A 25,808-nucleotide genomic window follows, 5' to 3' on the forward strand; every position below is an offset into this window, starting at 1 on the left:
CTTAAAGTGTTATTATAGGTGGCTATGGTTTTATCCCATGGAATAAAACAGGGAAGGCATCTTCTGTATTTGAAGGTTCCATTGGAACCAAGTGATTAGTGTGAGCCAAGTCCTACCCCATTGCTGAAATGGATCAGAATGCTGATAAAGGATCATCCAGAGGTGTTGTCTACTATTTATTTCTTTTCCTGTCTTAACCCTAGTGAACCCACTTTTTCCTGGTTTCCATACTGCCTCAGATTTCTTCCTATTCAGGTTTCTTATATGTAGCTTTCTCTTGGACATTTCTACCTAGTTAGCTTGGTGGTGCTTCAAATACAATATTTCTAAATCAAATTTATATTTATTCCCAAATCATTTATTCCTCCTTGTTTCCCTATTTCTGCTAAAGATAGCACCACTCAGGCTGAAAACCTCAGAGTCATCTCTTTCTTCTCACTCTCCTGACATCCAGTGAGCTCTTGAGATCCATCCATTATAGAGGGAATTCCCACAAATTGGACTAGATGGTTTTTGAGGTCTTTTCTAATGTAGAAATTTCATGATTCTGTACTTCTTCTTGTACAATGTCTTGAAATTTTTTCTTGGCAAAGGAATTCTATATCAAACTTACCATCCCAGTACAGGTTTTTTTTTTTTTTTTTAATTACAAAGAGTAAATTTATTTTGTTGTAAACTTAATATTTAAAATAAACTGTACTTAATTAAGAATTGACCTGAATAAAGGGTAATTTTTAAATAGTGATTTCCAAGAGCAGTATATCTAACTCTTCCTATTTGAATCATTTATATCTTAAGTTATATATGAAGAAAGTAAAAAACAAAAATATCCATCTATACTATTGCCACCTTACGAATGGAATCTTGAAGTCCCATTAATTCTATTTACTTTGGCCTGAGAAAATCTGATTGCATTTACTGTGTAGCAAATGATCTGATTACTGTTTTGTGCCCTGAACTTTGTAGGGTCTTGGCCTTGGTTTGGGGTCAGGGTGATATAGCTGTAGGTTCCAGATTCTGTGACTCACCTTTGTTCATGTGCTGGAAAGCTTCCATGTGTTATGCTCTTGGGCCCACATGCCTTTGGGGGTAAACCTCTTCCCTAGTGCTTATAGGCTTCTGGCTATCTATATAAATTAATCCTGGTTTCTTGAAAGTAGTAGTCTTTGAAGGATTTGGTATAATTAGATTGTAGCATTGAAGAATTTTAATGAAGAACAAGAATAAAAGGTGTCAACTAGACAGCCTTGATATCCTTAAGGAATTTTCCTCTAGTAGATTTGGTAAACTCTGATGCGTTGGAGAGCACATAGATAAGAGTCATACAAGTTGAGCAGGCCAGGGATTGGATTTAAAAAATATCCAATTCTATGAGATCAAAGATCTTGTCTGATTATTTTTCATTTTCTACTTTATCCACATTATCTGCAATTTTTGTCTTGACCAGAAATTTTTAGCCTGTATTCCAATTCTGTAAGATATATCTTCCCAAAATATACTTCCTTTGATCAAAAACCTTGAATAGGCTCCCAGTTTCTATCATTAAAGTTCAAATTCTGTATCTTGGTGTGCGGGATCTATCACAATTTGGTTTTGTTCCTTCCCAGCCTTATCCTTTGCTAACTTCATTCTGTATGTTCTCCTTAAACTTAGCTCCTTACCCTGTGTGGTTTTTTTTTTTTTTTTATCATATCTACATCTTTCCAGAAGCAGTTCCTTCTATTTTCAGTGTCTTGGATTTCATTGGTACTTATAATTTTCCACCACATCCTACAAGACCCAGTTCTAAAGTTTTTTTCTTCTAAGTGCTCTTTCTTGAACCCTGCAGGTAGAAATGACTTCTGAATTCCCCTTATATAGTACTTTGTATTATTTGTGGCACTTAATGTCTTATCTTATGTGAGTTACTACTATGCTTGTGTCCCTTACATTATCTCTAAGGTGCCTTGCAGTGGTAGGTACAGAATATTTATTGAATTAAATTATGATAGTCAATAGGAAGAAAATTGAGGATAGAAAAGATGGGAGTTCGTTGCTAAAAAGCAAAGAAACAAGAGTGTTCTACATGTATAAATCCACCTAACATGCATATTAAATCCTAGGATCATGATGTTGCCACCTTTCATTAAAGCTTGGTATGTATGGAACCCTTGGTACCTCCCCCCTGTAGAGATGTTCCTGAAGAGAAGAAGCGTGCTATTTGGCATGGGAGATTTATCGTGAGGAGGTGAATTGACTGTAATCAATTTGATGATTGATTACACTGGTGTTTTTTTTTTTTGTTTGTTTTTTTCAACCATTTGGCTGTTTCCCTTCTGGGTTGAACCTTCACTGAAGTAAGCAGAAGAGAATCTGTTTTATCATTTGTCATCTAACCCTGGGAACATTTTGACATGAAAGGTTGAACTTCCTGGCTAAAATAAGACTTTAGATTCCTTGTTTCTGCAGGTACAGCGGTATTTTGAAAAGAGCATGGTCAGCAGAAAGGTAAATATTCTCTCTTTTCTCTTGGGACATCTTCCAATTTAGATGGACTTTATAGTACAGATTTGGGACGCAAGGAAATGGCATTCACTTCCCTGACTAATTAGTATCTTGTTGGTCCTTTGGAAATATAATTCAAAACTGTTTCCTTTCAAAAGGCTTTATAGGTAATCTTCCACCTACCCACCCATCCTTCCTTTTTAAAGCAACTACCTGTAATGTTATAATACCTGGAGTGCTAAGACTGGTTCTGCCACTTTCTAGTGGTACAGTCTCGTGCAGTTTATTTATTAACCTTTCTCGAGCCTCAGTTTCTTGATGTGTAAAATGGGCATCTTATTTGCATTTGGCCCCAATACAGCTGTTTGGGTTCACCACGGAATACGGTGGTGTTTCTATCCTTCCATCTTCTAAAGAACAATCCAAGTTGACTGGTTTCCAGCACTTCTTGCAGAGCCTTCAGCCCGGGCCTGGAGGTGAGTTAGGGAAGGGGGAAAAGCAGCCAGCCTCCAGATCCTAAGGCAGAAGGGACATCTGATAGCTTCAGGTACGTTTTTCCTTCTCTACTGTGGGCCCGTCCTTTCTGTGTTACAGCAACTCCTTCATCTGCTCCTGGAGAGGATGAGGGTGGCCCGCCACGCCTGGGCTCTCCATTGATGCAGATTGAAAGCTTCCTTGCAGCCCTCACTACCGCCAACCAGGACGGCAGGGTGGTCGTGAACAGACAAGGTAACTGCCCGCGCCTGGAGCTCTGTAGCGAGTGCCTCTGTGCGGAGCCGGGACCATATGCGCGGGGGGGTGCTCAGGAGGCCATGTGGGCCAGGATGCAGCAGGGGAGCACCAGTGCTCTCCCAGGGGTGCACGGAGGGAGCCGCTCCCTCCTCTGACAGCTGAGGAAAGGGGGTGTAGGGCAGTTGTCTCACAAGGTCACAGAGGCCCGATCAGGAGCCCGGCAGCGGTGATTGCCACGCCTCTTAGCCCCTACAGTGCGACAGCATCTGTGGCTCTCCTGTGCGGCTTTGTTGCTCATGGAGGAGCAGGTGTCTGTGGGCTGAGCTCCTTGAATTCTCAGGCGCGGTCTGCCATCTCCTTCCTCTAGGCACCCTCAGTCAGAGCAGCCTCCGGTTTCTCCTCCTGAATCCCTCGGTGCACTTTGCCCAGGTGGTAAAGGAATGTCGGGCCATGATCATCGCTGGGGGCACCATGCAGCCGGTGAGGCCTGGGGGACCTCTCGAGAGCTCACTCCCCTGGCACCCCTGTGCCTGGGAAAGGGTGGTCAGAGCCAGGCTGAGGCGGCGCCCCTGCCCTTCATGTCCCTTGGCTTGTTAGCATCTGCCCGCGGCATGTGCCTCAGCAGCCTGTGGACCCTGGTTTTGTGCCTGAGAAATCCCTTGTTCGCTTTTGTGCATTACCTGTATGCTGCCCTTTTCTCCTCACCATGTTCAATCTCTTCCCCAGTAAAGTTAGGTTCAAATTTTGGCTCTTCTTTTTACTAGCACAGCATCTTGGGGCATATTGCTCTCTGGATCTCTTTCCTCATCTGTAAAATGCTAGGATTGGACTAGATGATCTTCTGATTCCCCCCAGGTTCCCCCTCCCACCTCCATGCACATTTCTACTCTCCTTCCATGACCAGTACATGCAATACAGCCTCATTGTTCTTTCTCCTATCCCCATTGTCTCCCATTGGTCAGTGGCTTTTTGTTTCTTGGTTTTTATTTAGGTGGCTGATTTTCGGGAACAGTTGCTAGAATGTGCTGGAGTTGGAACAGAGCGAGTGGTTGAGTTTTCCTGTGGTAAGTAAGTATTCATGTCTAGTATGGGGCATACTATACCCATTGCCCTATCTTTACATTTTGTGGTGGTACAGTTTGAGGGCTCTAATTCTGGGTCCTTTATTATATTTTACTTCCCAGATCTGACTCTGATAGAATTGAAAAATTCTGACCTTATCCTAATTGCACTGAGCACAAATGGTTTTTTCCTTGGCTTTCTCCCAATTATACACTTTAAGGCCCATGTTTCCATCTTCCTCTTCTCCATCCATTTTTCCCTAGGTCATATATTTGAATGTTTCCCTAGAAGAGAAAGACCTATCCTTTCATATTGTTATTTCAGAATGCCTTTGGAAGGACAAGGATAATTTTTTGTATAAGTTCTGCCTCTAGCTATAGTTTTGGTCTTCATTTCAGTCTTTATTTCTGTTTTTTTTATCAGGCCATGTAATCCCACCAGACAATATTCTACCCATTGTCCTTTGCAGTGGACCGTCTAATCAGCAGTTGGAATTCATCTATCAGAAGAGAGAGCTGCCTCAGATGGTCAGTACTGATCTGCTTGTTGTAGGAGAAAAATTATTGTGAAGTAGGGAGAGTAAAAATTATTTTGACCCAAGAAAGAGAGAAGGTGAAGGGAATAAATATTCATATATTACTTAATATCTACTCAGGCACTGCGCTAAGTGATTTTTGCAAATAGTATTTCATTTGATTCTCAAAATAATCCTAAAAAAGTAGTTGTTGTTTTTATCCCCATTCTGCAGTTGAGGAAACTGAGGCAAATAGAAGTTTAAGTGGCACTAGTGCTAAGACCACATTTGAACTTGGGATTTCCTGTTTCCAGACCCAGCCCTGTCTCCACTATGCCACATAGCCTCAAGCAGGAGGACAGTTTAGAATTTTATTTATCTTTTAGAGCCAAGCATTGAGTCTCTCTATTGTTCAAGTAGATTGATGATGTGTACCAAATGCAGAAGGGATGGGAGGAGACCTTTTCCTTCTTCTTTCTTTTAAAGAAATCCAAAATTCTAAAATTCAAATAAGTTATTTTTTTTTGATGAGGCAAGTGATAAAGCTGTCTTCGAACCCTGCTCTTTCTGCCTCCTTTATCACCCCCATAAAACCAACTCTGCCTTTGACACATTAAAATTGAGAGGGTATTTAATATTCTATCTAATATCTGATTTGATCATTGCTGGAAGCTCCAAAACAAGTAAAGATGGAGTAGAAGATTCAATAGCATATTTCAAACATGCTGTGTCTTGGTTAGCATTTTAAAGTTATTTTACCATCTGCTACAAAGCATCATTTAGGATCATGTGCTTCTTGGCACCAGGATGGTGTTCTCCCACATTTTCTCTCACTGACTCCTAGATGTCTCTAGATGTAATTAATGGTTTTGGTCTGTTCCTTGAGAGTCAGTGCCTCATGCAGCCATGGGCTAATGAAAGGAACTTGGTTCTCCTTTTCAGATGGATGAAGTCGGCCGCATCCTCTGCAACCTCTGCAACGTGGTCCCTGGGGGCCTGGTCTGCTTTTTCTCCTCCTATGACTACCTGCACAAAGTATACGCACACTGGAAGCAGAGTGGGCTGCTGACTCGTCTGGCTGTAAAGAAGAAGGTGAGCCTGTCTGTCCCCAGAGTTAAAGCAAAATCTCCACCCAGGCCATGACCTTCCCCAGGGATGCTTCCAAATACCAGACCTCTGTTTCCAGTCTTGAATTAGTATTCCCCACCCCCATTCCCCAAGGCTACTTTTTTTTTTTAAGCTCCTCAGCCATTCTACTCACTTTCCTGTCATTCTGGTTGGTAATTTCTCTGGAAGCAGCTACATAGTCCAAAAGATCATTGACCCATGAGGGTGAATGATACCAAGTAAGTGTTATTTAGAATACAGACCTAGGATTCCTTTCCTTGATGTCTTTTTACACACACACACACACACACACATTATAATTTGTTCCAGATATTTCAGGAACCTAACCGAGCAAATCAGGTGGAACAGATGTTGACCGAGTACTCCAAGTGCATTAAGGTAAGAGGTGCAGTTGCAAAACTGTAGGGCAAAGTAATGTGGATGTATAAGTGCCCCATTATAGTTCATCCTGGGTAACATCCAAGTCCCTTTCGCACAGAGACCCATGATGCCTAGCACATAGTAATCACTTAATACATTCTTTTTTGATTGTTTTATTGAAATAATGTCTAATTAAGCAGCTTCTTGATCTGGAATGCTTTTTTTCAGCAATGCAGCCAAGTGAAAGGTGTGATGACTGGGGCCCTTCTCCTTTCAGTGGTTGGAGGGAAGATGAGTGAAGGGATCAACTTCTCTGATGATTTAGGGCGGTAAGCGTGAGCTTTGGTTCCCCTCTTCCTTCTTCCCTGCCCTCCCAGAGCTGAGAACCCAGGTGCATGGTCTGGTGGTTGTGGCTGGCAACAAAATCTTTAAGCTCAGTGACACGGACTCCCTTTTACTTAGGTAAAATTGTCCACAGGTGCTGGACAGATCTAAGATAGTGAGCTTGGATAAAACAATGTGAAGGATGCAAACTGGCATGGGTGTGGCTGTCTGCATTCAGTCCCAGGGAGACCAGGGTAGGTGGCTAAGTAGCAGGCGGCACTGTCAGGGAAGAGTGTCAATCGGATCCTTCCTCATTTCAGGCTTTGAGAACCAGGCACATAGCCTAACAAGTGGGACAGGGGAACTTTGATTCAGGAGGCTCCTGTTCTCACTCTCCCTCTGATATTTACTTGTTTTGTGGTCCTGTGCGAGTCATTTAACCTTGCCAGGCCGCTTTTCCCACCTGTAAATAGGGAAATATAAAATGTATGCATATATGCAAATGTAAGGTGCATGGTATACACTGCCTGGCAAACCTTAAAGTGCTTGGTCTAATTCCTTGGAAGGTGTGTGGTTATGGTGGGCATGCCCTACCCCAACATCAAATCCCTGGAGCTGCAAGAGAAGATGGCGTACCTGGACCAGACTCTTGTGAGTACCCTTTGTCATTGTCAGGAATTCTTTTCCCAAGTTCAGGCTCTTCCCAAATTCACCGTCTTTGGGGCTGGATGGGGTTATGGGATTATGAGATTGTGCTGAATATCAAGAGTTGGGCTGTTCATTACTGTCTCACCAGAACTAGTGAAGTTCTGTAGACCTGGGCAAGATTATCTTGAAATGAAAAGGGAGTCTTAACCACCATCTGTATGCTTTGCAGCCAGCCATGGTGCCACCTTGAAGCTCTAATTAGGAATAGGAACAGTTCAGCCAACCCTCTTGGTCTCTCTTCTTTCTCATGCGGTCACATGGGGATCTTGAGCTATTCTGTAGTCTTAGTTATGGGAATGTCATTTTTCTTAGGGATATTGAAGTAAATGGAATCTATAGCAGGATAGGTTCTTTGTTTAAAACCAGTACTGTTAACTTCTTCATTTCCCCAGCCCAATAATCCAGGGAAATCCTTGATGGAAAACCTGTGTATGAAAGCTGTCAATCAATCCATAGGTGAGCCCCACATGCATCCTGAGTAGTTAGCAGGGGTAGTAAAGGAAACAAGGGTGGGAGGAATTGTCTCACTTCTATGAGGGTGATGGTTCAGAATGATAAGGACTAATGAGTCTGCAAGGTTTTTGAGTCTTCTCTGCTCTGAGCCCTGGCTTCTGCCCAACCCAGGACGGGCCATCCGGCATCGGCAGGATTTTGCCAGCATCCTGCTCCTAGACCAGCGTTATTCCCGCCCGTCCATTCTGGCCAAGCTGCCTGGCTGGATCCGAGACCAAGTGGAAATCAAAACTGCATTTGGGCCAGCCTTTGCTACATTGCGGAAGGTAAGTCTTGGCTCTTGCCATTCTCCAGCCTGTTCCCTTTCTTCCCTCCCTGTAACTCTTCACTAGAACAGAGGATTGTGAAAGACTTTTGGTATTTTTTTCCAGTTTCACCGGGAGAAATCTGATCCTTCCTGACAGATGAGCATCGCTCCCTGCTCCATGCCTAAGCCTCCTACATTTGTTAGTTCATCTACAGGAATTGTGACTGCAAAGACAAAACACAGATGGATAAGGGTGGGATCTAGCCCCTGTTCTTCTTGGTCTTCGTGTGAAGGCTACAGGACTGTTTTATGTTGGTGAAAAACAACTGGACAGCAAGACTTGGAGGACCACCTTCTTAAAGGTAGAAGTTAGAAGAGAAGCTTGGATTGGGAGCAGAAGACTGAGTTGGAGTTAGTAGGATAGGGTGTTGCAGGGTTTGTTTTGCACTGGCTCTCAAATGACTGAGAAGTTATGGCATAAGAAAGATGAGAGTTGAATTTCATTTGAGTAAAAGTAGAAAAATTTGTTATTGGAGGAAACATTGGAAAAAGGATTTTTTTTTTTTTTTTTTTGCACTTGATGATTTTACTGGGTAGTTCTTGCCTCCCTTCCTACTGCTTTGTTGTGAAACACTGTCCAGACCCAAGATGAAGCTGCCACTAGAGAATCATAATAGTGGACCCACACAAATTTCTCCTGAAGCACATCTTTGTGTAATATATTTTTTTGAGGATTTATAAAGAGATTTACCTCCAGCCTCCTGCCATCTATCTACCATCTCCCATTTAGTCTTTTTCTCTCACAAAACATTCACTACCTTTGCTCCCCAGACATCACCTCACTTCCCTGCCTCCTGAAAAGGGTCTGGGGTTTAAAGGTGCACAGTTTCATATTCCCCTTTCAAAGTCAGTGGCAATCACTACCTCCTTTCATTGAAAATAGCGTTTATATGTTAAGGGCTATAGGACTCCCAGTATGACTATTTTAAACAACCCTATGTCCACTTCTGTGTCTTTGTTGTGTGGATATCTCTACCTTGGGATATCTGAAGCTTCCCTTTACTATTTACTTACCTGTGCCCCAAAGAAAAGGACCTCATCTTCTCCAAGAATGGTGAAAAGTGGGGCTGGCTTTTACTGTCATGGATTAACATAGTTACAGTGCCTTAATTAAAGAGTACATTTGGTTCATTGTTCTGTGATTCATGTTCATTTTAAGCTCAATGGAAGAGTGAAACATGCAAGTTAAGGAAAGAGAACCTTAGAGCAGAGGTGATACATGTTTCATCTCCAGGATGAGCTGAGGAATCTTTAATAAGAACTAAATTAGAGTTAAACTTTAAGGGGATACATGTTTCATTTGATTTGGGGCAAGAGCTCAGATGTGCCTTCCAAGGAAAGCAGGGGCCTCCTATGAATCCCATTCATCCTCATCTTCCTCTCCAGGTGGTTGCTGTAGCATCGGTAAGGGTGGAATTGAGTCTGACATTCGGGCAAAGGCTCCTCCAGGTCCTTCCCCAGTGCTTGCCCCAGGTCCTTTCCCTGAGATGCCTAAAAGGAAAAGATTACCAAAGTGAGGGAAGGTTGGGCTGCCTCAGCTTCAAATAATTTGAAGCAAAAGGAATGAGGATAGGCCCTCACCACAATTGCTTACCTTTGCGCCTCATGACTAGTTTGTTGAAGAGATCTGACATTAGGTCACCACCTTGGCTTGTGGCTCTCACTGTAACACAAAAATTATGGTTAGGACTGGGAGCAAGGGGAGGAGATAAATAGGAAATTTCTTAGGATAATACTTTTCATGATTAGCATTACTTTTTTATCTTCCAAAGGATTCTTTGAACTTCAGATTGTTAGCATCAACAAACAATATTACAATATTGTAACCTAAGTGATTTGTAATAAGTAAAAAGAGAGGCAAAAAGAACAGCTTCATATAAGGAAAATTATTATAACATTTTAGAGCAGAATGGGCTGCCTTGGGGGAGGGTATTCCTTCAGTGAATATCTCTAAGCTGGATGACTATTAGGGACTTTGGAGTAGAAAGGGATTCCTTTGCATCCTTGATGGCCTCTGAGATCCCTTCTAATTAAATCTGATGAATGAAAATAGATTTTTATGGCATTCTGAAATAAGCTTTTTTTGTTTGGTTTTTGTTTGAGTTTTGAAATGAGAGAAGAGCATGCCGAGACCAGATCACCCCAAAATGCAGTCAGGAACACTGCTCTCGACTTGGGAGAGGGGACTACAAATACACCATTATCCACCACCTGTTTCTCTCTTTATCACAGGTCATAAAGCCATCCCCAATCTAAGCTGGAATCTCTGTCTCATCCTGAACAAATTTCCCTTTATTGCAGACTGTTTTTTGTATGTTTCTTTAATCCTCAGTAAGAGCTGGCTTTATACTAATGATCTTTTCTCCTTGGCCTTCCTCTCCAGTGAAAGCTTCAGTCCCCAACCAATTGCTGGAATTGGAAGACTCCTTGCTTCCAGCATTATTCCCAATCTCAACCTCTCCTTTTGTATTCAAAGAATAGATATTTTCTATTCAGTTTGGGTAACAGTGGCAATTACATCCTGTCTCTAGGGCACCTCTTTCCTCAAGAAGTTCAGCATCTGGCTCACTCCTCTCCTCCTAAACTCTTGCCCTATGAGATATTACCATCCATGCTAATATACCCTCAAACTTGTTTAGGAGCTCACCATTCCAAAAAATGCTGTTTCCAACACTTCTCCATCTGCCCTATTCTCCTTTTACACTCTCTCACACTCTCTCTCTCTCTCTCTCTCTCTCTCCTCCCTCTCTCTTCTTTCTCTCCCCTCCCTCTCCCTCTCCCCTCCCTTTCTCTCCCTCTCCCTCCCTCCTTACACCTCAGTCCTTCTAAACTAGGAGGAAGCCGGTCTGTAGGAGAAGGCTGCTAAGAGTGGTTCCATAAGGCGAGCCCTGGCCAACAGCAAGAGTCCATAAAGCAATGATGGCCAAATGGGCACCTTCACCCATTCTGGTTTAGGGGATGACCCAGCACTCTAAAAGGAAAGAAGCCGTGGCCTAGCTCAGTGGGAGTCAGGGTGGGCCCTACCTTGTTCCTGTTCCTTCTGCTTCTTTTTCTCCAGCTTTCGTTCCTTCACGCTCCGTAGCTTGGCCTTGCCGATACCTCCAGCCTGGCGGATTGACTCTAACAGGTTTGCCCGACCTCCGGAAGGATCCACTACTTCCTTGGGGGGCACTGAAGGAAGGGAAGAGAAGGCAAATTCCAGAATGGACCAGGCAGGCAGGCAGGGGCTTTGGCTTGCAATGACTTCTAGCCTAATCTGTGAAGGAACTCTTCCCCCCTTCCCTTTGCTGTCTAGTAAATGACATGGAAAACTGCTCTCAAACAGATGGATTCCTGGTACATCAAAAAAGGATTTACTGAAAACTCCTATTCCATAAGTGCTCAGAGATACGGGAATAAGATTAGGACCTATGCTGCCCCCTCCCCCCAATGACATCACACAGCTTCTTGTGCCTTTGTTGAGAAGAGGTCACTTTGCCAGAAGAGTGGATGTGTGTGTATCTACAGTACCCAGAGGCTTGCCCTGGCAGGCCTCTCCCTGGTACCTGAAGGGCACGTGTTGCTGCTGTCCTCGCTGGCTGCTGGGGCAGGGGTGAGCTGGGGCAGCGGTGGGGGCGGAGGCGCGCTGACCAACACTGCAGGGGCTGGTGGAGGAGGCGGAGGTGGGGGTGGAGGCGGTGGGGGTGCTACTGGTGTATCGCCATCTAGTTCTGAAAATAAAATACTGTTATATACCCATGTCAGTTGGGGGCCAGAGAAATAATGTATGAATGACAACCCCTTCTCCTCTTCAGAATACCTGGCTTAAAAGGCTCAGCAAGCTCTGTGTTGAAGGTGGGTAGCTCAGGAATGGTGCCAGGGGCAGAAGGTGCTATGCCAGGGCCTAGGTCAGCACTGTACATGAGGTCATCAGCAATACCAGGAAGGTCAGGAAGGTAAGATGGCACATCGATCTCAGGTACTTGGCCCAGATCGGGTACGTAAAAGTAATTCTCTGCCACCTAAAAGAGCAAGTGGGAAGTGGAGAAATTGATTTGGGGGGAAGGCTGGGTTGGTGGACATACCTGGCTGGGCCAGATTATTCCAAACTGAGATCAAACAGAATGGGCTAGGTGGTTACCCCTTCTTCCCACCAAAAGAAAGCATGACGTTGCGTAAATGTATTCATAGTGCTTAACAGTTTACAAAGCACTTGCTTCCCAGACATGCTCTGATAGTACTTGGGCTCTGAAGCTTCACCTCCAGTACTTTCCCCACCTCTGACATTACCTGCTGCTCCAGCTGCTCCCTTTTGCTGATGGATAAGGGGGCATCAAACAATTTCTCAGTCTCTGTCCCTAATGTCACATGAGTCTTTGTCACAGCCCCAGCCAGAGGGTCCAGAAAGACATACTTTTTGTACCTGAAGAACGGAGGGTAAACAGTTGGCAATCACCCGAGTGTAGGGTATAGTTATCTCCCCTCTTTGCTTCCTCTAGTAGGGTCAGGTTTAAATTTTGGGAAAGGGAGGTATGAATCAACAAGGCTCTGCTGGCTCCACAAAACCTTATCATCCCCCCCTCCCTCCAGACATCAGTCCTGCCCTTCCCCTTTGTCTTCCTGCCAGTCATACAGGTTCTCCGTGGTGTTGAAGAGCAGCAAGGAGCTGAGGGAGTTGATGTTGCTGGGAAGGCCACCAAGTCCCTCTTCGGCCTCATCCTCAGGCTGGGGTCTGGTGCTCACACACACAGGGAAGTACTTCAGCTTTTCCTGAGGATCAAGGGGGTCATGAGAAGCAAGCAAGCCACAAGCAAGCCTGGCCCACTCTCATGGACCAGGAGAGTATATGGTGACAGCCTGTCACTTGAACTCATTTAGCACCATGTTTCTATAGCATTTTAATTTAATAACTCTATACAAATCAGTATTTCCCTTAGATTATAGATGAGAAAATGGAGCCGCAGTAGCTGTTCAGTTGCCTGTATCCTTCCCACTCAGCCTGGCTAGCCCCTCATTACCCTATTCTCATCCCCACAGGCCCTCTCCCCCCGGGAGCTGAGACCTGCAGGGCCCTTTCATCTAGGGGTCGGTGTTTGCTCTGGATCTTATGTCGGATGCGCCTCTGAGACCCAGGATCTTCAGCTCCTTCAAAGATGGAGTTGTACTCCTGCAGTCTATCTGGGGCTGGATACTTGGCACTAGAGAACACCTGTGGGGAGACAGGAACTTTCAGGGATGAAAGGCACTCTTTTCCTTTGATGGAAGACCCCCTGGTGAAAAAAATTGGTAAGGAACACCTTGGAAGGAAGAGCTAGGGTGGTTATGAAATACCATGCCCTGGGCCAAGCTTGGAGGCCCTGAGCTTGCCCCAAAAAAGTCGGGATCTCTGTATTGACATTTGGGGAGCGAAGAGGAAAAAGATGGTAGTGCCTTTTACCTTAATTGCCTTCTTGCTGCCTTTGATTTTCTCGATCTTGGCCTGAGCCAGAGAGACTCTCTCTCCAATGACTTGCAGCTGGCTGCGACTCATTTCTACTCGTTGGGAAATCCTACCAGGAAGACCAACACTCATGAGTGAGGGGCCACTCCAAAGGTTCTGTGTCCCAACTCTCTTATGCCCCAGTGTCCCATGTGAAGGAGCGCATTCTCTGAAAAGACAACTCTGAAGGATCTGTCTATATGGAGAACTCCCATCCAGTAGGGATTGTACAAAAGGACTTCAATAGACTGACATAACTCTAGCCCTACAGAACAGACATTCAGAAACACCGGAACCTTCCCTACAGCAGGCAAAATCATAACTAAGGCGGGGGTCACAAGGTTTTCACACTATTTAGTATCCAGAAAGCTTGAAATGACCCTAAGGGCTTCAGCCTCCTTACACCAATTCAAGAGAAGTTCAAACATACTTGTTAAATGCCTACCTCCCTCTGGTTCATCAAGGATTCCTTGATATGTATGTGCATTATTGTCATAACTATTTTGTAGAGAAAGTCAAGAAGTTATGTATTAGGGTAAGTTACTGATTTTTTTTCTTAGTTTTCATTTGAAGGAGGGGGAATTTTAAAAGTCTAGGATTTTTTTCTGAGTGTGACAGTCTTCTCTAGATCCTGCCTAAGGCTTCAAAATTATGTCACCAAGGGTACGTAATCTTTTTTGGTATGGTCTTAAAATACAGTATCAGGAGCAAACAGGGGAAGCTGCCTTTGAGAACATTTGCTCTCTATAATACCACCATGTTATAGGAGAATAAGACTTTTGGGAGGTTTGAGACAGTACAATTTGAAATAGTATTTTTATGAAATTTTATTCAAATGCAGTAGACCACAGGCTTGTTTAAAGGTAAGGGCTGTTTAATTTCTGTCTTTGTACCACCATGCCTTGCATATCCCAGGCTTTTACTAAATGTTTGAAGAATTAAATTGAATAGCTTTTAATTAGTCAACTTTTTGTTTATACAGCTGTTACTTTAATTTTATTTTGGCATGTGATTTTATGGATGAGGAAATTTGAGGCTCAAATAGATTAAGTGACTCGACCTTAAACAGTTCATAAGGACTAGACCCAGAGTCTGTCTCCTAATTAGCTTTCTTTCACCATATTCCCATTTAGAAAGGATTTCATGTATTAGGTAGAAAGGGGATATTAAATTATTTCTAAAATCCCTTTTAACTCTAATATCCTATTTTAAGCTATTTATTGAAAACTTTCTCATTATAGTCAGACCTCATATGTCAAGGCAGGAATGAGAGTCAAAACACAAGTATTGTTAACAACAGAAATGACCTTGCCCAGTACCACTCAATCCAAAGAAGGTCCTCGCCTCCCTCCCAGACCCCCAAACCTATGCCCTGTATCCTTCTGGGTCTGATCTCTTCCACATTAAAGATGTCCCGGGATGAACTCTGCCAACTCCTCAGCATCTAAGTCACCAAAGCCAATTCCTATTCTGGCACTTCCCAAAAGGTCCTTGACCTTTAAAAATCACTGGCTTTTCTTCCTTCCACTTTTCCCATTTTGTTCTTTCCCATCCCCAGGCAAAGAAAAACTTGAACCTAAGCTCTCGTCACCTTTCCCTCCTGAGCTCTTGGGATAATTAAGAACAATCTGCTAATTATGCAAGTAGCTGATTGAGTATTCTGTAACCTGGCGCTCCCAGGTGCCAATCATTTGAGAGAGGCAGAAAAAGATGGGGCAGAAGAAAGGGGGGAGGCAAGAAGAAAATAAAGGAAAGCTATTAATGCCATCTCTACCTCCTTCTTGCATGTCCCCCACTTTGCCTAGAGAAGGTAGCTTTTCCCTCTCAAAGTTATTAAGTAGGCGTGAGAAAAGGAATAAGTATATAAGTCAGTTGTATCCATGCTGTAAACCAGAGAAATTGCCCTTCCCTAAGCCCCAATACATACGTCCCTTGACATATAAGTCCTACAAGACGGATACACTGGAACCATAGGGTTAGGCCTAATTTCTCTTAAGTGAAAGTGGGAGGGGGTGGTTGTTAAAAAAGAAAGAGCTAGAAGAAAAGAGGAAGCTATTGGAGGCAGAACAGAGAAAAGATTAGAAAAGGCAGAAGTCTGTGGCGAGAGTTGTAATTCCTTCAGAGTCTCTCTGAAAATCTCTGCTGTCACATTTTCTAGGCTCCAATTCACCTGGTTGGAATGAGGGCAGAGCAAAGAGTTCCTACCTAAACCAGAGAAGGGAAAATCTGTTGTCAGAGGTGGAAAAAAGGAAAATGTTAAAATAGGTTTAAGACCATTCTGGAGAGCAATCTGGAATTATGCCCAAAAAATTATCAAATTGTGCATACCCTTTGATCCAGTAGTGTTTCTATTGGGCTTATATCCCAAAGAAATACTAAAGAAGGGAAAGGGACCTGTATGTGCCAAAATGTTTGTAGCAGCCCTGTTTGTAGTGGCTAGAAACTGGAAAATGAATGGATGCCCATCAATTGGAGAATGGCTCGGTAAATTGTGGTATATGAATGCTATGGAATATTATTGTTCTGTAAGACATGACCAGCAGGATGAATACAGAGAGGCTTGGAGAGACTTACATGAACTGATGCTGAGTGAAATGAGCAGAACCAGGAGATCATTATACACTTCGACAACGATATTGTATGAGGACATATTTTGATGGAAGTGGATTTCTTTGACAAAGAGACCTGAGTTTCAATTGATAAATGACGGACAAAAGCAGCTACACCCAAAGAAAGAACACTGGGAAACGAATGTGAACTATCTGCATTTTTGTTTTTCTTCCCGGTTATTTATACCTTCTGAATCCAATTCTCCCTATGCAACAAGAGAACTGTTCGGTTCTGCAAACATATATTGTATCTAGGATATACTGCAACATATCCAACATATAAAGAACTGCTTGCCATCTAGAGGAGGGGGTGGAGGGAGGGAGGGGAAAAAAATTGGAACCAAAACGAGTGCAAAGGATAATGTTGTAAAAAAAAAAAAAAAATTACCCTGGCATGGATTCTGTCAATATAAAGTAATTATTAAATAAAAATTTTTAAAAAAATAAAAAAAAATAAAATAGGTTTAAGAAAATTCATTTGGTTCAAAAATTCTCTCCTTCCTTTGCATCTGTCTTTGTCCTCATAACCACCAAGTCCTAGGAACTTGGGGCTAGAAATTGGGGAGTTTATATGTTAATATAATAAGGGAATCTAGGGAAGACATTATCAGATCAAAGGGAAAATTCTCCAACTCAAAAAACATGGACATCCAGATCCATGTTATCTTTTCTGAAAATAGATGTGATATTTTGCCCACTCCCTGATGATCTCAGGATTATAGATTTAAAGCTAAAAAGGATCTTAGAAATCATTAATTGCTAACCCCTTAATTTTTACATATGAGGAAAATGAAAGGTTAAAGTAACTTGTAGAGCTAGGAATAAAGATCTTTTCATTACTAGTCTTCATTTATGTGTCTTATCTTCCTAACTAAATTGAAAAGAAAGTATCTTACACTTTGATATATACCTGATAATACCTACCAAAGTGCTGGACACATAGCAAATACTCAATAAATATTGAGTTGACCTGACTGCAGAATATGTCAGTTCTTGACAGAGAAGGATCTGGTGTTTTGAGTCTGCTCTTTGAGGGCAGGAATTGTTTCATTTTTGTCTTCAAAAAGTGCCCAAATGCTTAAAAAATGATTGTTGATGTACTGGACTGGACACAGAGTTTAAAAAAAAAAAAAAAAAAAAAAAGCAAACCCAAACAAAACTAAAGATGCTAGCAAAAATCCAAATGTCTTCTTTAGAAGATGACAAACATTAACTCATGGCCACATTTGACAGATTTTTTTCCCCTAATCTTTTAATATCTATGTCCATTCCCAAAACTGAAAGTTCCATGACAGCAAGGCTATTGTTCTCTTCACTTTAATCCCTTCATAGGTTTGGGAGAGAGTGAGAAAGTGAAGTCTCTGAGGATGGATGGCTTTTTCAAGAAGTTGTGAAGGGAAGGAAAACTACCAGGGGCGGTAGGATCTCATCAGAATTTTTAAGGATGGGGGTGCAGGTGTGCTTGTAGGCAAGGAACCAGAAAACAGGAAGAGACTGAAGATTAAAAAACAATGTGAGGATGATATGCAGGACCAGAGTTTAAAATATGACAGACTCCTGGTCAAAATAGAGTATATCTAATAAAGGAAGGTAAAATTTTCTGTTGCTTGATGACTTGAAAATCTAACTAAATTTTTATATACACCAAGTTAGATATTATAAAGAATAATCTGCAATAAAGGATGCATAGCAGCTCCAGAAACTTTTAGGAGACAAAAATCCAAGAAAGAAGCATTATTAATTCAAAAGTGGCAAATTTGACCTTATCACTGAGACCTGATATGATAGAATGATTCTGGATGGATATGCCTTTTGAGGGATGGAATAGCAATGTAACTGAAATATTCTCAAGTGAGGAAATCCAAGAGTAGAGGGAAGAAAGCATGTCAAAAATTACTGGATAAAAAACAGCGGAGGGAGAATCAGAAGAAGTTTTTTCATAAAAGTATACCTCAGCATATCAAAGATCAACTGTATGACAAGTTGAGATAAATGATACAATAGAGAAACTGAATCACACATTCAGCACAGAGAAATAGAGGCAAAGGGCTTGAAGTTCAAAAGACCTGACTGAGCAAATCACTTAATCCCTCAGTTCCTTATCAGTAAAATGGGGACACACTGAGAAATGGCAAGGCATTCCAATGGTCTTACCACTCCAGCAGTCTTGTTAAGTTTTGGACAGAACCAACAGAACAACAAAGGGAAATCCAATCATCCAAACATCTACTCTCTTTGCCAAAAGCATAGCAACAAGTTCTTGATTTGCTTCAGTCGAGGTAAGAATGACAATTTCATCCTTCTAATGGTAAAGGAACCAATAAGAGGAAATTCTAATCTAAATCTGAATCTTACTAATGCTACTATGCCATAGGTGAAACAAGGATGCCCATTATCACCAGTTATTCAACATTGTAATAGAAATGATGGTTTTAGCAATAAGAAAAAGAAACTAAAAGAATTAGAATAAGCAATGAGGAATGTATCATTCTTTGCAGATATGATAATATACTTAGAGAATCCTAGAAAATCATCTAAAAACCTACTTGAAACAACAGCTTTAGCAAAATTGCAGGATATAAAATAAACCCACACAAATTATCAGCATTTCTATTACTGACAAAACCCATCAGCAAAAGAAAGAGAAATTCCATTTAAAATAACTGTAAGCAAAATAAAGTACTTGGGAGTCAACCTGCCGAGACAAACCCAAGAACTATATGAACACAATTATAAAACACTTCTCACAAATAAAGTCGGATCTAAACAACTGAAAAAATATTAATTGCTCATCGGTTGGCCAAGCTAATGTTTTAAAATTTTTTTTTATTAAAGCTTTTTATTTTTCAACACACATGCGTGGACAATTCTTTTAACATTAGCTATTACAAAACCTATGTTCCAGTTTTCCTTCCCTTTACCCATTTCCTCTCCTAGATGGCAAGTAGATCAATGTATGTTAAACATAGTAGAAATATATGTTAAATCCAATATATGTACACAATTTATACAATTATTGTGCTGCATAAGGGAAATCAAATCAAACCAGTAAAAAAAAAAAAAAAAAAGGCAGCAAAATAAAATGCGAATAAGCAACAAAGAAAAAAGTGAAAATGCTATGTTGTGAACTATACTTAGTTCCCACAGGCCTCTCTCTGGGTGTAGATGGCTCTCTTCATTACTGGCCAATTGGAACTGGTTTGAATCACCTCACTGTTGAAAAGGGCCACATCCATCAGAACTGATCATCATACAGTCTTGTTGTTGCCATGTATAATGATCTTCTGGTTCTGCTTCCTTTACTTAGCATCAGTTCATGTAAGTCTCTCCAGGCCTCTCTGAAGTCATTCTGTTGGTTTTTTCTTACAGAACAATAATATTCCATAACATTTACATACCACAATTTATTCAGCCATTCTCCAATTGATGGGCATCCACTCAGTTTGCAGTTTCTTTTGGCTGAGCTAATGTAATAAAAATGACAATTCTGTCTAAATTGGTCCTTGTTCAGTACCATAACAATCTAATTGCCAAAACATTACTTTATTGAACTAGGAAAAAAATAACAAAATTCATCTGGAAGATCAAAAGGTCAAGAACATCAGGGAATTAATGAAAAAAAAATACAAAGGAAGATGGCTTAGCAGTACCAAACCTAAAACTATTATAAAGCAGCAGTCATTAAAACCATTTGGTACTGGCTAAGAAATAGAGTGGTAGATCAGTAGAATAGATACACACAACACAATAGTCAAGGATTATAGTAATCTAGTATTTGATAAACTCACAAACTACAGCTTCTGGGATAAGAACTCACAAAATTGATGGGAAAACTGGAAAATAATACGTCAGAAACTTGGCATAAGCCTATAGTTCATACCACATACCAAAATAAGGTCAAAATGGATATATGATTTGGGCATAACGGATAATGCCATAAACAAATTAGGTGAACAAGGAATAATTTACCTATCAGATCTTTGGAGAAGGGAGGAATTTATGACCAAAGAAGAACTAGAGAACATTATGAAAGGCAAAATAAACAATTTTGATTAAAAAGTCTTTCTACAAACAAAACTTAAACAAGATTGAAAGGGAAGTACAAAGCTGGGAAAAAATCTTTACAGCCAGCATTTCTGATAAAGGATTCATTTCTAAAATATATAAAGAACAATGTCAAATTTATAACAATATAAGTCATTCCCCAATTGATAAATGGTCAAAGGGTATGAACAGACAATTTTCAGATGATGAAATTAAAGCCTTTTATGGTCATATGAAAAAAATGCTCTAAATCACTTAATTAGAGAAATACAAATTAAAACAACTCTTAGGTACCCCCTCACACCTCTCAGATTGGCTAAGATGACAGAAAAAAGATGAAAAATGTTGGAAGGGATGTGGGAAAACTGGAAAACTAATACATTTTTAATGAAGTTGAGAAATGATTCAACCATTCTGGGGAGCAATTTGGAACTCTGCCCAAAGGGCTATAAAGTTGTGCATATCCTTTGACCTAACAGTGTCATTACTGGATCTGTATCCCAAGGAAATCATAAAGGAGAGAAAAGGATTCACATGTGCAAAAATGTTTGTAGCAGCTCTTTTTGTGATAGCAAAGAGGAAAATAAGTAGATGCCTGTCAACTGAAGAATGGCTGAATACATTGTAAAATATGAAGGTAAAAGAATATTGTTGTGCTATAAAAAATGATGAATAAGCTGATTTTAGAAAGGCCTGAAAAGATTTATATGAATTGATGCTGAGCGAAACAAGCAGGACCAGGAATATATTGTACACAATAACAGCAAGAACGTGAGATGATCAACTATGAGAAACGGTCAGTGATCCAAGGCAATCCCAATAGACTTTGGAAAGAAAATGCCATCTGCATTCAGAAAAAGAACTATGGAGACTGAATCTAAATCAACACATGCTATGTTCACTTCCTTTTTTTATTTTTTTTATCTCTTCCATGGTTTTCCCCTTTTACTCTGATTTGTCTCTCCCAACATAATTCATAAAGCAATGTTTTATTAAAAATAAAAATAAAAACAAAAAACCCCACTACTATGCCATGAGCTACCACAATGCCTGGCTTGTTGATTAACCCAAGGGCAGAAAATAGAAAATGAATATAAAAAAGTAGCATAATACTATGAGACCCTAAGAAAGGGAAACTGGTCGTAGGGGTAAAAACAATGGGAACCTTGGGAGGACATGATCTACAATTTGTGACAGAGAAAAGGAAACCTAGCTATAGGCTGACAAACCTTCTTGATTTTGAAAAAGAAAATGTCAAAGTTCAGAGGAAATAAGAATTCTACAAGGGAAGTCATCTAACAAGGGATAACTTTCAAGAATGAAATTCTTAAGACACAAAAGGAAATAATTCCAAGAAGAAGGGAAAGTGGAAGTTGTCAAAAGAGAATAGATATAGATGCACAGAAATCTTGCCAACTATAAAATGTGTATAAGAAATGAAAGGACTATTGCCTCCTGGACAAAATATAAACTCCTATGTTTAGCCTTGACTTGGCCCTATCTTTTTAGGCTCACTGTATATTACTCCCTTTCCTATATGCTGCAATTTAGCCTGGGAGTAGAGCAGTTGGGAGGAGAAGATGAATATTAAAAAGTATAATAGTACTGTAAGAAAAGGACCATCAGGACATCAGCTTAGAATGAGTTGAAGCTGTCAAGGAAGGAAATGGAAAACAGAAAGGGTGATTTTTAATAAAAGCTGTATTAGGGGAAAGAGGAGGATCAAAGAAGGCCAAGGGTGACTAGGATAACAGTGATAAGAGAGAAGTTTATTTGAAATTTAAAGCCCCTCAAAACCTGGCTCCAATCTATTTTTGCAGCCAAAATGGCCTCCTTACTATTCCTCACATATAATACTATTTCCCATCTCTATGCTTTTGCTTTTCTGTTCTTTTCATCTGGAATACATTAAAATCTCCAGTTTCTTTCAAAGAGCAATGTAAGTATGTGTTTCTCCATAAGGCTTTTTCTAATCTCCATAGCCTTTCCTCCTCAAAATTACTTTGTATTTCTTTATTTTGAATATATTTATGGTACAGAGGAGAGCACTGATCTAGAGTTAGAGGATCAAGGTTCAACTGTTCTTTCTTGGGTTTATTACATGGGTTACTTTGGACAAATTATTGTGCCGAAGCCTAAGTTCCCTCATTAGACTGACTTGAAGATGCCCTTTCAGGACTTCCTAAACTTTTTCCACTCTCAAACCCTTTTTGCCAGAGAAATTTTTATGTGGTCCTGGGTATTAAAGTATATAAAAGAAGCACACAAATCAAACATTTACTGATAATAAATCATAATTCTGTGACCCCCACACTTAGTTAGAAGACCCCATATGGTATAGCAAACCACAGTTTAAGAAGCTGGGACTTAGATCAGTGTCTCCCCTGACGATACAAATTTGATTTTAGTCTTTGTATCCTCAGTGCCCAACAGAAAAGGTGCTTAATAAATGTTTGCTGCTTGACTGACTGAAAAAGGAAAAATGTCCTCATTTTCAGGAAAGGCAACAGAGTGCAAAGTGCAGGACTATGAATGTGATTCCAATTTCTGAAAAAAGTTTAGAATTGATTATTGAAGATGGACAGTAAACAGAACGACTTTATTTTCCTTCCTGACAGAGAAATTACACTAATGGTTCAAGGAATATTGTAGATATGATTTGCCCAGATTTCAGCAAAGCATTTGCTATAAGTATCTCACGTTATTCTTATGGAAAAGATGGAAAAGATGAGGACATGGACTAGATGACAATATAATTACATAGAACTGGTTGAATGACAATGGTTGGCATCAGCTTGGTAGTTTATCTTCAGTGACGTGCCCCGGGGATCAATGCTTGTCCCTGTGCTGTTGGACATTTTTATCAATGACAAAGAAAGGCACAGATGGCACGCTTATCAAATTTTCATGACACAAGGCTGGGAGAGATAGCTAACTTGCTGAAGGTCAAAGTCAGAATTGAAAGGGAACTTGACAGGTTAGAATATTGAGCTTAATCTAATCATATGAAATTTAACAAGGATAAAAAAAAAAGCCTTACACTTGGGTTAAACCAAAAAACCCACAACAACTCAATTTCATAAGCATAAGATAAAGGAACCATGGGCAGACAGTAGTCTTGTCTGTCACCATGGGCAGACAGTAGTCTTGTCTGTCATATATATATATATATATATATGACAGATGTGTATGTGTGTGTGTGTGTATCCACGTATATATATCTCCCCTCATCCCCAAATACACAGCTACCATCCTGGTCAGGTCCCCATTGTCTCTTACCTGTACTTCTACAACAGTCTCCTATTGCTTTTCCTGACTTAAAGCTATCCCCTTTCCAATCTAACCTCTGCACAGCTGCCAAAATGACCGTATTATCCCCTGCTCAAGAAGCTCTGTGGCTCCCTCCTGCCTCCAGGATCAAATACAAACTCCTGTTTGGCATTTAAAGCCTTTTATACCCTGACCCAAGCTTGCTTTCCGGCACATGACTCTTATTCACATACACTAGGGTCTTGCTGAACTGGCCTATGCCAGTAGCTCTCCATGCAGACTACTCCTCCTTCTGTCTCTATGCCTTTATTCTATGCTCTTTCCTCACCTTTGTCTAACAGAATGCCTCCCTTGCTCCAAGGTCAGGCCAAGTATCACCTTCTGCTCTCGGCTTATTCTGATCTCCCCTCAACCTCCAGGCTCCTTTTCCCCCACAGATGGTGCGCAGAGCATTTACTTGGACCCCTTAATGCCATCCCAAGTGCTAATGGCCTCCCCTCCTTCTCTGGGAAATTAATTTACTCTGCATATAGTTGATGTAGCTGTCTGTGTTCCCGATACCCTGGGCCATGCCTACCTGCTGAAGATGTCACCAGATACCTTCTGGAGGTACTGTAAGGCATCTGCCACTTGCTGAATTGCCTCTTCTCTTCGAAGATCTGGCTGGATCAGGGGCACAGAATAGGCCTGGCCCTCCAGGTAATGGGACTGAGCCATGGTGGTCATGGTGCCTGTGGGAGAGGGGGAAAGTTAGATCTGCTCCAAACCCTCTGAAGTTCCTTACACCCGGGGGAGCAAGGCAAGCTGGGGAAAATCTAGTGTTGCTCTCAGTACCCCCACAACCAGGGAGTCCAGGCGTCCAGGGGGCCAGAGAACACTTCCCACCTTAGAGATGCTGCTAAGAACGTGAGACTGGGGGCGAAGTAGGAGGGGGGTGCCCAGCCGAGCTACTCCAAGTCCACCTTTTGCATTCCCTCTCTGGCTTGGCCGGGGAAACCAAAGCCTGGTGCGGGGGGCGGCTCAGATTGGCTCAGGGGATGCAGGCCTGCAGACAGGAAAGCAGGGTGAGTGTGTCAGGCCTGGAGGTGATGGGGGCGGGGGAGGGGAGAGGGGACAAGGGGAGGGCGAGAAGAGGTGGAAAGGGAGCAACACTCCAGTAAATTTCGAGGCAACGGCAGTCTATTTATATTTGGTTTAATTAACTCGGCTCCCCGGTGCCACTGGAGCACAATCACGCTGAAGACGGTACTGATTTGATTGGCAAGAGAAGCGCCAAGCAGAATATTAAGGCGAGGGCCCCTATAAATAGGACTAATCACGATCCTAGCACTGAAAGTGGCAAGGAGGACATTCATCAGCACCAGCTTCCCAGCCTCTGATCTAGGAATCGCGGGGGGATGGGGCATCGGCGAGGGCAAGGGGACCATGCCCATTTCCCCCACTCTGCGGGTTGGAGGAGGCCGCGATGTTCATGCTTTCCTCCTTCCACCACAGCCCCTCTGTGTGTTTAGAAGAGGCTGCCTGGGCACCCTTGGGGGTCTCGTCCTGCGAGCAGGGCCTGCGGACTCGGAAGCCTCCGCCACTCTTAGGAGAAGGCGCGCGTCGCTCCGAGAGCCCCCGTCTCGTTCTCCCTCCTGCCCCGCCCCGCCCGGCCCCGCCTCTCTGGGGGCTCCAAGCTCCAGCCACAAGGGGAAGGATGTTCGGGCTGACAAAAGGAGGGGGTCCCCCCACAGCACATTACGTCACTAAGAGCTGGACCAGTAGGGGCACTCCTACCCTGCGAGTTCCAAAGGAGAGATGGGGTTGGCCGTCTGAGGACACCGTAGTTGCAGGCCTAGCAGGATCACGGGGAACATTCCCCGACGGGTGAGGGAGGAGTCTGCACAGTCACGTGAAAGCCTGGAAGGCAGACGGGGCAGGCTTCCGGGAGTGACGGGCTAACTCCTTTCTTCCTCAAGTTCTGGTCCTGGGCTGCCCTGGCCAGGCTCGGGTCTCTGGGGGATGGAAAGAGTCACTGTGTCCTCTGGTCCCTCGCGTGCCCGTCTCTCCACAAAGGAATCCCCTTCCCGCCCCCAAGATTCTGGCTCACCCCCCCAGATTGGCCCAGGCACCGCGGCCGCTCCTCTGGATTTGGACGCCCCGGGCCTGGTGCAGCAGTCTGGCGGGAGTCTGACGTCCCTCGTTTCCGCTTCCCTCCCCCTCCCCCGGCCGCCGGGTCCTAGCGCCCTCCATTTAGTCCAAGGGGAAATGTGGGAGCTTCCCTCTCTGCGAGCCCCCGGGGTCTCTCGAATCTCT

The 25,808-nt window shown here is 42.3% G+C and overlaps 2 protein-coding genes across 5 annotated transcripts in view; one reads left to right on the plus strand and one right to left on the minus strand.

The window, feature by feature from the left end:
* Positions 1–9,263, plus strand: part of DDX11 (DEAD/H-box helicase 11) — a 33,915-nt gene extending 24,652 nt beyond the window's left edge. The window contains exons 15-27 of the mRNA XM_051963509.1: positions 2,449–2,487; positions 2,846–2,960; positions 3,079–3,213; positions 3,584–3,696; positions 4,208–4,280; positions 4,702–4,805; positions 5,735–5,884; positions 6,230–6,298; positions 6,509–6,609; positions 7,171–7,255; positions 7,705–7,768; positions 7,937–8,091; positions 8,197–9,263. Of these exons, the coding sequence (XP_051819469.1) occupies positions 2,449–2,487; positions 2,846–2,960; positions 3,079–3,213; positions 3,584–3,696; positions 4,208–4,280; positions 4,702–4,805; positions 5,735–5,884; positions 6,230–6,298; positions 6,509–6,609; positions 7,171–7,255; positions 7,705–7,768; positions 7,937–8,091; positions 8,197–8,226 (1,233 nt within the window). The 3' untranslated portion in view covers positions 8,227–9,263. The remainder of the gene's footprint in view (positions 1–2,448; positions 2,488–2,845; positions 2,961–3,078; positions 3,214–3,583; positions 3,697–4,207; positions 4,281–4,701; positions 4,806–5,734; positions 5,885–6,229; positions 6,299–6,508; positions 6,610–7,170; positions 7,256–7,704; positions 7,769–7,936; positions 8,092–8,196) is intronic.
* An 82-nt stretch (positions 9,264–9,345) lies between these two features.
* Positions 9,346–25,582, minus strand: WASHC1 (WASH complex subunit 1). 4 transcript variants are annotated; one of them, XM_051963511.1, is made up of 12 exons: positions 25,290–25,582; positions 24,399–24,558; positions 24,091–24,244; positions 13,549–13,660; positions 13,174–13,320; positions 12,745–12,881; positions 12,402–12,534; positions 11,932–12,133; positions 11,678–11,842; positions 11,157–11,303; positions 9,727–9,795; positions 9,346–9,623 (listed from the first exon to the last, which is right to left on the minus strand). In XM_051963511.1, exons 3-12 carry the CDS (start codon positions 24,237–24,239, stop codon positions 9,484–9,486), a joined length of 1,401 nt encoding a protein of 466 aa, XP_051819471.1. In that variant the 5' UTR covers positions 24,240–24,244; positions 24,399–24,558; positions 25,290–25,582; the 3' UTR covers positions 9,346–9,483. The 4 variants fall into 4 exon arrangements, with proteins under 4 accessions (XP_051819471.1, XP_051819473.1, XP_051819472.1 ...); XM_051963513.1 differs by lacking the exon at positions 25,290–25,582 and adding an exon at positions 24,956–25,051; XM_051963512.1 differs by lacking the exon at positions 24,399–24,558.
* Positions 25,583–25,808: the final 226 nt, after the last annotated feature.

Source organism: Antechinus flavipes, chromosome 5, assembly GCF_016432865.1.
Source record: "Antechinus flavipes isolate AdamAnt ecotype Samford, QLD, Australia chromosome 5, AdamAnt_v2, whole genome shotgun sequence".
Lineage (NCBI taxonomy): Eukaryota > Metazoa > Chordata > Mammalia > Dasyuromorphia > Dasyuridae > Antechinus > Antechinus flavipes.

Excerpts from the sequence above, each read along its gene's own strand:
- WASHC1 (XM_051963512.1), bottom strand. The coding sequence starts at position 24,239 with ATGACCACCATGGCTCAGTCCCATTACCTGGAGGGCCAGGCCTATTCT. Across the intron at positions 13,321-13,548 it reads GCAGCAAGAAGGCAATTAAG|GTGTTCTCTAGTGCCAAGTA; the intron begins GTAAAAGGCACT and ends GTCTCCCCACAG. Across the intron at positions 12,882-13,173 it reads TAGATGAAAGGGCCCTGCAG|GAAAAGCTGAAGTACTTCCC; the intron begins GTCTCAGCTCCC and ends CTTGATCCTCAG.